General features: G+C 55.0%; 1 protein-coding gene across 1 annotated transcript; it reads right to left on the bottom strand.

Annotated features, from left to right (window-relative positions):
* Window positions 1–335: 335 nt before the first annotated feature.
* Window positions 336–2,349, bottom strand: AVP (arginine vasopressin). Its single transcript, XM_081149448.1, has 3 exons — window positions 2,137–2,349; window positions 673–874; window positions 336–560 (listed from the first exon to the last, which is right to left on the bottom strand). The coding sequence occupies exons 1-3, from the start codon at window positions 2,254–2,256 to the stop codon at window positions 391–393; spliced, it is 492 nt and encodes a 163-aa protein (XP_081005574.1). The 5' UTR covers window positions 2,257–2,349; the 3' UTR covers window positions 336–390.
* Between the last annotated feature and the right edge of the window lie 11,170 nt (window positions 2,350–13,519).

A 13,519-nucleotide genomic window follows, 5' to 3' on the forward strand; every position in this document is an offset into this window, starting at 1 on the left:
CCCCTCTGCCTTTCTCCCCGTCTCCTTTCCGCCCGGCTCAGTGTCTGTCTCCCTCTCTCTTGCTGTGCTGTCCACGGACGCCCCCCACCCCGCCCGTCTCTGATTTCCGTCCCGCCGCCCTAAGACCCCGCCCCCGCCCCCAGCACCACTCCCCCCTCCCCCCCAGGCAGCCCGTCCCTAGCTCCAGCTGCCACTCTGCGGGCCGGGGTCGCTCCCCTTTCGGGACCTTCCCTTCTCCGGGTGGACCCGCCTACGTCTCGGTCCGGAAACCGCCCGCGACTCGCCCTCGCGCCCTCGGCCCTCCCCACCCCGGAGACAGGAGCGACCACAGTCAGTGCATTTTACAGGTTTATTTTTCGTGCTTCGAGGGCGAGGCGGGCGGGGCGGGGCTCAGTAGCCGCGGGGCCGCGCGCGCGCGGGGGCCCCCGCCAGCTGCACCAGGCGCAGCAGCAGCGCCCCCGCCGGCCCGTCCAGCTGGGTCGCGTTGCTCCGGTCGCTGGCGCGCGCGCGGCTCTGGAGCCCGGCGCCCTCTCCGCACTCGGGGTCGGCCACGCAGCTCTCTGCGGGGAGCAGGGGCTGAGCGGGGCGGCCCCGGGCCCGGACCCGGACCCCAGGCCACCCCGCCAGCCCCGCCTCCCTCCCGCCCCGCCCCGCCGGCCCCCGGGCCCGCACCTTCGCTGCAGCAGATGCCGCGGGCGGCGCAGCGGCCCCCGTCCCCGCAGGGCCCCTGGCCCGACTGGCAGGGCGACGGCAGGTAGGTCTCCTCCTGGCAGCGCAGCGCCTCGGCCGTGCCCACGAAGCAGCCCAGCTCGTCCCCGCAGCAGATGCTGGGCCCGAAGCAGTGGCCCTTGTCCCCGGGGCCGCAGGGGAGGCACTGGGGGCGACAGGCGAGCAGGCGGGGCGGTCCAGGCGGCCCAGCCCGGGCGGAGGACCGGGGCCCCTCTGGGCGGGGAGGGCCGCGGGGGCCAGGGGCTCCGCGTCGCCCTGGGGCGGCTCTGGCCCCAAAAAGGGTCAGAGGAGGGGAGCCAGCATCTACTAACCTCGCTTGATTGACGGGCGGCTCAGACTCCCTCAGGGACTTCACCCAGCGTGCTCCCGCGCCCACCCCGGAGAGGCTCTCCCGGGGGCCACCGCAGCGGGGAGACCGTCCTCAGCTCTGGGGCCTCAGCGCTGTGCACCTCCCGCGGCTTTCTCCCTAACGCAGGCCTTCCTCTCCGGCCCCCATCGCTCAAGCTCGGTCTCTAGCACCATCCGAGCAGCGAGTCCCTGCCCCCACCACCTATCTCCAGGCCCTTCCTCCCATTTCCCGCCCCCTCCCTTGCTGGCCTCGCTCCCCCGCCGCCCCCTCCCCGCACCTTCCCCTCAGGCTGGTGGGCCTCTGCGGACCCGCCTGCGCACGAGCCAGGCGGGCGCGGGGCTGGGCCCTGAGGCGGCTGGAGGCCCCTAGGTGACTCAGGCCTGCAGAGGCACCGAGCGGAGGGAAGGGAGTCTGTAGTCTGCCCAGCTACCCACTCTACTTTGTTCAACCGCTCAAAATTGAGCCTCCTGTGGCCTGGGAAGAATTGAGATTGAGCATGGTGATTGGACTTCCTTCAGCTCTAAAGAAAATGGACTAAAAGGGAATCGACTAGACGTGCAGCAGGAGAGAAGTGGGCTAGGTACCCAGCAGAACTTCCTCCCAGGGTGCTTGGGTGGCACCTCCAACTCAGGCAAGCTCAGAGGACAGCCAGGGCCTGTGGCGGGGAGGGGCTGGGAGCTGGATGGAGAAGGCCTGGGATGCTGAGTAGGACAGAGCCTCTGCTGCTCCAGCCACTGCTGGCTGAGAGGCCCCCATGGGCACACAGGAGGCCTTACTGCCCAGTTCTCCCTGATCCAGCCCCAAGCCCTTACTGTGGAGACCTCTCTTTCCTGCACCCTTATCTGAATGGCGACAGTGTCCAGGAAGCCTTGCAGCCTGTCCTAGCCTGCCCAGCAATCTGGTCCCCTCTGCTCATCCACTCCAGGCCTCGCTTCTACTGGGAACTCCCCTAAAGCCCGGCTGTCCCACAACTTTCCTTTTTCCCAGCCCCTGCACTGTGGTGCCAGCCCTGGGGCTCTGCCGCTTCCCGGAAGCCCAGAGGTGGACCATGGTCATACCTGTCTCAGCTCCAGGTCGGATATGGCCCTCTTGCCACCTCTCGGGCAGTTCTGGAAGTAGCAGGCAGAGGTGAAAGCCAGCAGGCTGAGGAGGCAGGCGGGCAGCATGGCGTCGGGCATCCTGGCACAGGTGGGTACAGCGTGGTGCTGCTGTGCAGGCTGTGCTGTGCTGCCTTCACTGGCTGCCTATTTATGGCCACAGGTGTTTTCTCTGAGGTGACGTGGCCACCTCCCCCCTTCCCCAATGGATCCCCAGGAGCCCACGCCACCAGGTCCCAAGCCGTCAGCAGTGATTCAGGCGCCTGGGCGCCTGGGGACGCACGTGGGCCTGTGTGTGCAGCGGATGACAGGGGAGGAATGCCGGCCTCATGACTGTCACTAGCAGCGGTGTGGCCACGGTGTGGCAGGAGCTGCTGTGACTGTGATTGCAGCTCTCAGGACTTGAGAAAGGGACAAACGAGGGTCATTTGGGGGCTGTCTCTAAGCTTTCTAGGGGCCTAGGGGCCCTATCCTCCCATCAGCCTCCTGAGAAGCGGGTGATAGGTACCCAAGGGGCTGATATATAAGAAATAAGGTTCTGATGGGCCCAGGGGTAGTGGGGAGTGTTAGGTTTGGACAAAAACTTAATGCTCCTGAGGGCTCACCCCTCCCCTGCATGGGAAAGTAACTTTTAGATGAACTCCAGCAGCAACCTGATCATTACACTTGATAACTCTCCACTACTGCTCGGAAGAACCGGGCACGCCAAGAAGTTCCCTCCCTACACCCTGTAAAGAGACTTGCTCCCCAGCCACTTGGCGCTGATGCCACTTGGAGCCCAGCCCATCTGTACACAGATGCTTTAACCATCTGGACTCAGATGTCCTAATAAACTTGCCTGCACCTTCTCATCTGGCCCCGTGCGCTCCTCTTCCGCAAACTGAACAGGGTGAGGGCTATATGCCTGCAGGACCCCATCAGGAGCACTGGCCCTGTGAGAGGACAAGTGACTAGGACCAGCACACACTCCAGGTTGTGTGAAGGGAGGTGGTTGTACTGGCTGCATCAAGAAAGGAAATGGCTGCCTGCAGCCCCGTGGACCAGGCAGCCCAGCCATGGAGGTAAGGGAGCAGGATTCAGGGGGTGGTTCCCACGGGGGGGGGGGCAGGCTCCTGGGGAATCTGGGATTGCTCCCATCCCGCGCACACACCCAGAGCAGGGTGCAGGGGCTCAGAGACTGGGGGCCTTGGAGGCAGCTTCTTGGCATGTCCCCGTCTCTCGCCTCCCTGGCAGGAACATGGGAGCCAGGAATCCAGTGAGGTTCGAAGGTATGGGGAGAGCCCCATGGAGCCTGACAGCTAGCCCTGCCCCAATCCCTGCCCCCACTAAGATCCTAGTTCATGGGGACCAGGACTGGGTTGGGGTGAGGGCATATGGGCTTTGGAAGGAAGAAGTCATAGCCAAATAGGCCCGGTTTGAGGAAGGAGCCTTTGGTTCATGACCCCAGGTTGGTGGGTCGAAGAGGCTGCAGCCTCACTCCCCACCAGGGCCACCAGAGTACCCCTGTGGCCCCAGCTCTTCCAGCCCCCAGGCTCTTGGCCTCCTCTCCAGAGTCCCATAAGGAAGCTCGAGGAGGGGGCAGACAGGGCTGCCTCCTCTCAATAAATGTGAAGGGTCCAGTGTCCCAGGGAGGAGGCCTCCCACACTCAGAACCCAGTGTCAATCTTTTCAGGAATGTCCTGCTTAGGGCCCGTGAGGACACTGGAGCCCAATGGCCTGTTGCAATCTGGCTGCTGTTCCAGGAAAGGTCATGACTTGGGCAGGTCACTTGTCCTCTCTGTGCCTCCCTTTCATTCAGTGCGAAGTAGGGTAGATACTAACACCCACCTCATAGGGCTGTTGTGAGGCATGAAATCATGGAAAATATAAGACTTTTAGAAAAGTGCCTGCACCAGTGTCAAGTTAATTACAAGTAGTATTGTATTATTAATGCCCTTGTTCTTAACAGCTGAAGAGATTTTCCAGACACTATCTTCCTGGGTTAACCCAGGAGGAACATTCTCATTCCATTCCTGACCTAGAAAGAAGCATGGTCCGAACTGCTGCCTCCCTGAGACTCTGTGGGTTGGGAGACAGGAAAGGGAGGAGGCCAGAGGTCTGGCTTAGGCCAGCTGTGTGGCCTGCACCCACCCAGCACCTTACCCTCTTTTGCACTTCAGATCTGAGTTACCATCTAAAATCGAATGGGGCTACCCTAACTGAAGGGCTCAGGCCCTGGAGCAGACCAGCCATGTCTACCAGCAGCAGCATCCTGAGACTTGCCTCCCACACCAGAGCCCCTTGAAGAACCCGCACACCACCTCCCCACAGATGCCAGAAGGCCTGCTATTCCTGATACCTCCTTCTTGGAACCTGCATGGTCTGGAAAAAGTCTCCTTACTGTGTTGACTGGCTGCACTAAATATATCACCTCACATGTCACAAGGACCCTCTGGATATCACATCCCCCTTCTACAATTCCCTGAGATGTTCCCTTCCCCAAACTCCTTTTTCACAGGCCCGCCTTAAGTCTCCCACACCTCGCTCAGCTCAGGACCTTGATTCCCACATCATTTTGAAAAGGAAGATTTAGTTCTTCCCCCTCCCTGCCCATCCCTCCCTACCCCACCGCCTCCCTGCTATAGGGATGGCAAGTGGGTAGGTCAGCATTATGAGTCAGACTGCAAACGCTCCCTCAAAGCTAACCCATGTGGCACACTATGGTGACCTTTCCATCACTGAACAACTTTTTGTGTTCCCTGGAGTTAAGAATTGCCTTGGTTTTCCATTATGGTCCGTCTGCCATTCTTAGAAGTCAACATTTACTTTTCAACCCCTTCCACTCAGGCTTCTGTCCCAACCAATTTTCTGAAACTCCTGTGATCAAAGTCATAAATGACCTCCATGTTCCCACATCCAGTGGTCATGCCTATGTTCTCATTTTCCATAATCCCCTAGCAGCATTCCACATGGCTTAGCCCTTGTCCTTTTCAAAAATACACTTCATTTGGCTCCATTGACACCACTCTCTTGGTTTTTCTTCCACCATGCTGGGTGTTCATTGTGGTGTCCTTTCCTGGCTCTTCCTCTTTGACCTTGACTTCTAAATGTTAGAGCATCCAGGACTCAGGCCTGAGTGCCTTTTCCTCTCCTCTTCCTAGGTGGCTGCTTCCAGTCTCATGATTTTATATACTTTCTACAAATTAAGGATTTCCAAATTTATATCTCCATCCTGGGCCTCTCCCCCAAGTGCCAGACTTATAGTTACAACTGCCCAATGACGCCTCCCCTTGGATATTGAAATATAGGCCTCTCCAACTTAGCATGGCCAAACTCAACTCCTGATTCTTACCTGTTCCCCTGATTGCTCCCAGGGTCCCCAACTCTGCAATCACACCACCACCCAGCCAGCAGCTCCTCCCAGAACCTGAGACTCACCCTGGTCCTTCTCTTTCCATCACTCTTAACAGAGTCCTACTTCCAAAATATATCTCAAATCTACCTGCTTCTCCCTGCCCCCACCCCACTCCCCACTTTGGAATCTCAGAATCTGCTATTTCCTTGCCCTAGAAGGCTCCCCAACCCTCCCCACTCCTTAAATGTCTTCTACGAGGAACCTTCCCTAACCACTCACCTGGAGCATGCAACCCTTTTCACCTCAGTTATTTTCAAACTTGGGTCTGTGTCGATGGGTTTAATAGCACCTACAACCACTGTTTGTGTATGTTGGTGGGCGTATGTGTCTATGGCTGTACCCTCTCTAGAATGAGAGCCCCAGGACAGAAAGGACTCTATTTTCTTGTGCAGCACTGTGGGCCCACCCCTGGTACGGTGCTTGCCAACCAGTGGGTTTTCAACAATTATGAAAGCAGAAAGGGAGGGAGGAAGGCAAAGAGGGAGGGAGGAAGGGGAGCCCTGGGCACCAGCCTCAGCTCTCGAGGGATTTACTGTGTGACCTTGGGCAAGTCACACCTGCTCCTGGGTCACTTGCTTGATGTACTTAACCTCACTTCCTGTCTCACTGAAGTCTGAAGGGGATCAGATGAAGGTGCTATAAAGGGTTAAGCTTTTCTGAAATCTTTACATAACCAGACTTGTAAGCCTCCAAACTAAGTCCCACATCTCAGAATGTTCTTTCAAGTACTTCCTTATTTCAGACCATCTTCTCTGAGAACAGGGAACAGGGAACCGCCCTGGTGTCCCCCCTCCTGTCTCTTAGTCCTGTTTTCTCAGGATCAATCCAGGGTCTGTGCCATATGACATCTCTGCTACCTGTCGGGAGGGCAGTTGGTTTCATTTTCAAAAGGACTCTCCTGCCAGCGGCAAGTAGAGCTTCTCTCCTCCCGTTTTCCACTGTCCTGCCTCAGGGCCCTCGCCAGTGTGGACACACACACCCCGTGAACTATGAGGAGGTGAGCAAAAGGCAGGAGCCCCACAACCACTTACAGAATTGAGTCAAGGAGGGTGCACTGAGCAGGGACAAGGCGCCTGAGGGAAATGCCGGGCCGCAGGGGACAGGCAGGAAAGCGAGATGGATCCATTCCAGGAGCGAGAAAGAGGAAAGGTCCTCACATCTCAATCAAACAGGAGAAGTTCAAGGTGAACCTTTATCAGATCTCTAGGTAGGGGTACACGGAGCTGAAGAGAAATCAGCAATGGAAAGACCTCAGAAAAAGTCTTATTGCAAAAACCCCCACAAAACCCTAAACAAAAAGCAAAATAAACTAGAAAAAGCATTTTTGACAGACTCTGCAATAAAGCCTGTGCAGGGGCAGTGGGGGCGGATTCACACCTGGGGCTCCCAGGTCCCGGTCCGGTCCCAGGAGGCAGGCCTGGGGCACCCCTGGGGACAGTGTTGCCCCCTTTGCTGGGCTGGGGAGAAGCCAGGGCATCTCCGCATCCCCCCCAAGGAGCAGCGGGACAGAGGAACGAGAGATGTGGGTGGCGGGAAGCAGAGCGAAAGTCCGAGGGGGCAGGAGGCGTCTTGGGCCCTGGGGCCCCCGAGGGCGCGCTGCTAGGCCGGCGGAGGCCGAACACGAATTAGGGGGCTCTGGGGCAACTTGAGCCCGGGCTGAGCAATCGGCCAGGGCTCGCTCTCTCTCTCTCTCTTTTTAACCATTTATTATTCACCTTTTGGTGTCGCTATGCTTTAGTTCTGTCTGTTGAAACAGGACGTGGCAGGACCTGATTTTTTATCTGACCCGAGTGTTCCTGTTTTAACCAGACAGGCCTGATCTGTTTACATCATGATGGTTGATGATTGACTTGGACTCACCTGCATAGACCCAGCTTCCAGCTTCTATTTCCTATGGTGCCCTCACTTCTTTTCCCTTTCCTGTCTCCTAGTGAATTCTCTTTAAATTTTATTTCTATGGTCCAGTAACCTGAGGTAAATGTATGTGCCTGTCCTCCAGAGCAGCGCAAATTCCTTCGGAAGTCTTAACAAGGAATCCTGTCACTTGCATCAGCCTTCACGTTATTGTTAATATTTTGGTTTCACCTTGTTTGTAAGACCCCTCACTCCTCACTATTATTAAAGCTCTACTCACCCTCTCTTTGACAACGAGATACTCTGTATCTCCTGATGGAGAAAAGAAACACAGGGCTTCCCCCTGAGATCAGTAGCTGCTGCCTGCAAAGCATGGGGACTGTGCTGGTTTTCTCCACTGGGGAGACTGTATTTGGAGCTGGTATCCAGTAGATGCCCCTGGATTCAATTTAGAAAAATCCTCTGGGCCCTGGCTGGGTAGGTCAGTTGGTCAGAGCATCGTCCCCATACGCCAAGGCTGTGGGTTTGATCCCCGGTCAGGGCACATACAAAAATCAACCGATGAATCCATAAATAAGAGGAACAGCAAATTGATGTGTGTGTCTCTCTCTTTTTCTGTCTCCCCCCCCCAAAAAAAAAATCAATAAAAATTTTAAAAAGAAAAATCCTCTCATTTCCCAAGACCTAGCCGTTTTCTGCACCAAACAGGGGAAATGTCCAAACAGAGGCTGCAGACCAGCGGCCGGCCAGGGCGTCTGACTGCGCTCTCGGTGCTTACGCTGCCAGTCACATAACAATGTCGCGACGTGTTTATCACCATTTATTCACGTGGGCGCTGAGGCACAAAGGGGTTGAGCAAATTTCCTGCAGAGCCAGAGGGAGCGAAGGGCAGGAGCAGGATCCCAACCTGGCAGCCCGATGCCAGAGCAGCCCTGACAGGCTCACTGCCCGTGTCTTTCGAGGCTCTGATGGAAATTGTTAATCTAGTGCCCTATTTTGCTTCAAAATAACATGAGAGGGGCAAACTGGGTGGTAAGTATACGAGAAACAAGCTCGCCATGAGTTAAGAACTGTTGAAATTTGGCGATGACTACCATGAGAGCTTATTTGACTAACCTGGTTTTTTGGGTATGTGTATAAAATTTTCCATAATAACAAATTTTTTTGACCCATCAGTCTCAATTTTTGTGGCATCTGGCCTAAAATCTGACCAAATGTTTAGAAGTTGTAAGTCAAGCTAACAAAACGTTAAATAGAACATGTTCTCTCCTCCTCCCTTGACAAGTACATGCTCCCGGCGACCTGACGCCCAGACACAAGTTTGGGATTCTCACGCTCCTCAGAGTCCTGTAGCAGAACTTGGCAGCTGGGGGAGCTGGCCTCTCCCTACAGCTTTGTTTTGTCCCGCATCCCAAGGGACGTGGACATTCCAGGCTGCAGGTTTAGGCTCTGCCTGTGCACCCCACACACTGCCTCCCTCTCTCGCCAGGAAGGCGTATTTGCGCACCTGAAGTGTGGTCCCCCTGGGGTGCAGGCCCAGGGAAGAGGGCTCCCCAGGCCATAGAAATTGTCGTGGGAAAGTTAGGCAGGGCGTTCCATGCCACAGCCCACAGGGGACAGATTCTGGGTGGGCATATCACCTGGCTTCACCCTCAGGAGGGCCAGAGCAAGCCCTCTAATGCCAGGCCAGGGCCTCTCTTGTCTGGGTCTTAGGCATTTCGGTCCTTGAGTCTGCCAGCACCCTGCCCTCGGGAGGCACGTGGCTGCAACGACTCAGCTGCTTCGTCCCCACCTGCCCGAGGACCCGAGTCCAAACCAGAAGATAAACATCAGTTTCACTGTCTCCTGGCCCTTCCTGGACAATCCAACTTGCCCCTTGTGTTCTTGAGAATCTGTTACCAGCTGTCTGTTCCTGGTTCTGTGCTCTGTTTTGGAAAATTTGAGCAGAAGGAATTTACTAGAAGGCTACTGAGAGCTCACAATTTAAGGAAAAGGTAGAGAACCAGGCTTGGAAACTATGGTTCTGGAGGGCCATGAAACAGGAACCCATAACGTTTCATGAAATGATGGGTCAGATCCCCCAGGAGCAGTGCCTGAGATTGGGACCCTGTACCCACAGTTTATGAGGGAGGCTCTCAGGAGTGAGGGAAGCTGGATGGACAGAGGAAGAGCAGGTAAAGTGGGGGTTCAGCTGGAGCCTAGCCTCAGTCTGATCCCACAGAGCACCCAAGTAGAGTGGCACCACAGAGTTTCCCTAATATGAGGCAAGAGGGTTACTTTTTATATATATAATTTGTGTTTTAGTCATTGGTCAAGGAGGTTGGGGAGAAGGACCCTTCCAAGCATTTCCTTGGCAGGGTGGCTCCCATAGGCTGAGGGCAAGTCTCTGGAGACAGGCCAGGAATAAGTCATCATCAACCAATTCCCACAGTATCTGGGGCATATTGGGTGCAGAACCAAGAGCGTCCACTCTAGGGATGGTTTCAGGTGCCGTCAGCCTTGTCCCTGTGCCCAGATTCCCATCCCAAGGAGGGCTGTCTATTCGGCTTAGCTTGGCTCATGTGCCATCCCTTAAGCGACTGAATAAAGCTTCCTCAGACTCTATCCAGTGGAGAAAGGGTAATGCCTTAAATGAAAATCAGGGTGATATTAGAAAAGGACAATGGATGCTGTGGAGCCAAGCCCCCCAAATCCCCTAAGATATTTTTCTGAAATCAGAATCAATCCCTTTTTTCCTGCGCCCACCTCTAACCTCCTGCAGGTTGATGTGGTTGACCTAGAAACGCTTTATTCATATGTTTCCCTGTCTCTCTGCCCTACTAGACAGATTTTCTGTCATCAATGTGTCCCTAGGACCCTGCAACGGGCCTCACACTGGGTCTTCAGTAAATGAGTTAGCTTGCTGGCCAGCCCCAATGGGCCTGTTTCTCTGTCTGTGGTGACTGCCTGCAGTCAGACATTTGTCAGGACACAGAGTATTAGCATAGGGACATTTTCAGGCTGTCCCTTCCCCTCTCTGCTAAGAGGATTCTGGCTTTTCCCTCCTGATTCCTCCCCCTAGACCTCTCTGTAGGAGTTGTTGAGGATTTTGTGGTTGTTCTACTTACTACTTGCTGTGTAACAAACAGCTCCAAAGTGCAGTGCACCAAATAAGCACCATTTTATTATGCTCATGGGTTCTGAAGGTCAGGAGTCCAAAGAGGGCATAACAAGGACACCTTTTCTCTGCTCCACAATGTCCAGGGCCTCGGTGGGAAAGAGTGAACAGCGCGGGGCTGGCATCATCTGGACACGCCTTCACTCACATGCCCAGGTACCCGGCCTGGGAGGACCCAAAGGCCGGGCTCAGCTGGGACTGCCGACTGGAACTCCTGCCTACCTGTGGCCTCTCTGTGAGGCTTTTTGAAGCTTGGTGGCTTTGGGAATATGGTGGCCTCGGGAACTTCTTGCAAGTTCCAGGAAATGAGTCAGAAGTCATGTGGCATTTCATGACAGCCTCGGAAATCACATAGGGTCACTGCTGCCACAGGCTATGGGTCTGAGGCACCACGAGCCCGCCGAGTCAAGAGAAGGAACAGAGTGCCCCTTTGGATGGAACACGTGTCAAATAATTAGCAACCAATCATTTAAAACAGCCACAGCGGTGTGAAGTCAGGAGGAAAGGAGGAGTACTAAGTTTTGGGATGAGTTTTCCAAAGAGCTTTGCAAGAGGAGTGGGAGAGCTGCAGAAAAGTAACGCGGGAGGTAGACGGGAGGGTAAGAGGGGACTTGAGGGAAGTGTCGCTGAGCAACATCACAGTGTGAAATGGCACGTTGATGCCGGAGTCTGTGCTTGTCTTGCTCAGAATCACTCTAAGGCTGAACTGCATGGTGCTCTGCAGACCAAGCTCGAGCAGGTGCGGGTGGGCCGCGCCCAGCCTGCCCCGGGTTCTTAAATGAGGAAACTTAAGGCTTGAGGCGGCTGCCATCATTTCCGTCATCTCGTTATAGAAGGTCAATTTACCAAGGCCATCTCATGCATAAACGCGTGCCCCAGCATCTCATTTCCGCTGGTGTTCGTGCTCCTGGCCCCTCCTCATTCCCAGGGGCAGGCTCCCTCCCAGCCTGATCTCATCCTTCGGGTGGGAGGGAGAGGAAGGCAGGTGAGAGGGGCTCTCTCTGGAGGATCCTGGTTTCTGAGACAGGCTAATTACAGGCGTCCTAATTAATGAGCCATGGGGTTGCATTTAATCAGCTGAGTCACAGTTGATGTCTGGGCCCTGGGCCCAAGGGGAGGGTGTCAGGAATCGTGGGAGGGGTAAGGCCAGTCTGTGTCTCTGTCTCCCCCACCCTGATTCTCTACTCCCTCTGTGCAAACCCAGCTCTCCCTATCTGTTTAGAGACTGCCAGCAGCCCCCCTTCCTTCCTACTCTGGCCTCTGCTTCCTGACACCGTCCACAAGTCTGTCCATCCCTCATGTCTTCCTGCCCCACCAGGACCACGCGGGGCTCATTTGGTTACTGTTTCCCAACGCCCAGTTTCTCTTTCAAACGATCTCCCTCAGCCACCTCTTCACACAGCTGAGGTCACTATCTGCAGTATGGCAGCCACACCTGGCAGGATCCTAGCACCCACCACCCTTGGCCTAAGCCTGCCCAAGACCACTGCGCATGGAGCCACTCTGCTCCTGCTCCTTCCCCCACCCTCCTCTTTCAGTAGCTGCACCTGAGGGTACTTTTCCATTGACATTTCAACCAGGAGGTTTATCCATTTGCATGAAGTTAACTCTGCTGAGCCTTTATTAAGGGAACATCTTTTATTTTTGTGCCTACAGATGTAATATTATTGAGATTTCAAAAGCTTAGTCACAAGTTATTCTATAATTAGATTTTCTGTTCCTCCGGTTCTGGGTTGTATGGTGAGCTTGGACCCTGGTGGACAGGTTCCTGTAGATCATGGAGTTGGGTGGGCTCCCACCAGATCAGTGCTTTCGGTGCCCCTGTGTCCTACACAGGGTCCCAGTTCCATGGAGGGATCCTTAAACGCCCTGCGGTGACAACATGCAGGCCACCTTTGTGGGAGGGACTTGAGTCAGCTCCTTGCCTGCCTCTGCTACCTACAGAGCGTCTCTGGAGTTAAAAGTCGGTGGCCTTGGAGTCAGTCAGATGAGCTCTTCATGGAACTGGGCCTCAGCTTCTTCCTCCCTCCAAGAGTTGTGAGGATTAAATGAGATAACACACACGGCACATAGAACAATGCCCGGGACAGTCTGCTCGATACATAAAAACTTAAAAAAAAACCACTTTTGAATGCAAAGGTTTTTTAACACACAAGGATGGCCTTTTAAGTCTCCACAGTCTCCTTGATAGTATACACAGAATCACGTATGTGTAAGCCACTTGTTCCTGGGCCCGGCCTCGGGCGCAGCTGGCCCCTCCACGGCGGCTCCTCAGCGCCCAAGGGACGAGTTTAGGCTGTTTAGGCTGCGTGCTGGCAGGGCCAGGATTGTTCTCTTTATATTTTTGCCAGAGAATCTCTGGGCTGGGGCCCTAGGAGTGGGAAGGCTGGGTCAGGGGTACATGCGTATGCAACCCCACTGGGTACTGTCGCAGCCCCTCTGCAGAGGCCGCACCCCTCGCATGCCCAGCAGCGCACAGCACCCGTTCGTCCACAGCCTCTCCAGCAGACTGTGGCCAGACTCTGAGACTTGTGCCAATCTGCTAAACAAGAAATGGCATTTCAGGGTTCTCATTTCACACACCGTGAGCATGGCTGCGCATCTCTGACATGTGCAGAAGGCCACGTGCGCCCCTCAGTGCCTTTCTTATTGTTAGGAGCTATATGTTGGGGGTCCTAACCGCTGTAAAACAAGTTACAGATATATCCTCCCAGCTTGTAATTTGCTTTTACTTTGAATTGGTGGTGTGTTTTTTCTATTAATAGAGGATTTTGTTTTTAATCCGTATGTAGTCAAAAGCATCCACCTTTTGCCTTAGTGTATCTGGATTTTGGATCGGGGAAGTTTTCCTCCTTGGAATTCCCTCTCTCCATTTTCTTCTAGCTCTTGGGCGCTTTCACCCCTGCAGTGACTCCAGCACCACTTACTGACAGGCCCCC

This window comes from Miniopterus schreibersii (genome assembly GCF_964146895.1).
Source record: "Miniopterus schreibersii genome assembly, chromosome: 10".
NCBI lineage: Eukaryota > Metazoa > Chordata > Mammalia > Chiroptera > Miniopteridae > Miniopterus > Miniopterus schreibersii.

Bases quoted from the DNA above. Each gene is read 5' to 3' on its own strand.
- AVP (XM_081149448.1), bottom strand. From the start codon at position 2,256: ATGCCCGACGCCATGCTGCCCGCCTGCCTCCTCAGCCTGCTGGCTTTC. The intron at 875-2,136 runs GTATGACCATGG...TGTCGCCCCCAG, and splicing joins CCGACCTGGAGCTGAGACAG to TGCCTCCCCTGCGGCCCCGG. The intron at 561-672 runs GTGCGGGCCCGG...TGCTCCCCGCAG, and splicing joins CGGCATCTGCTGCAGCGAAG to AGAGCTGCGTGGCCGACCCC.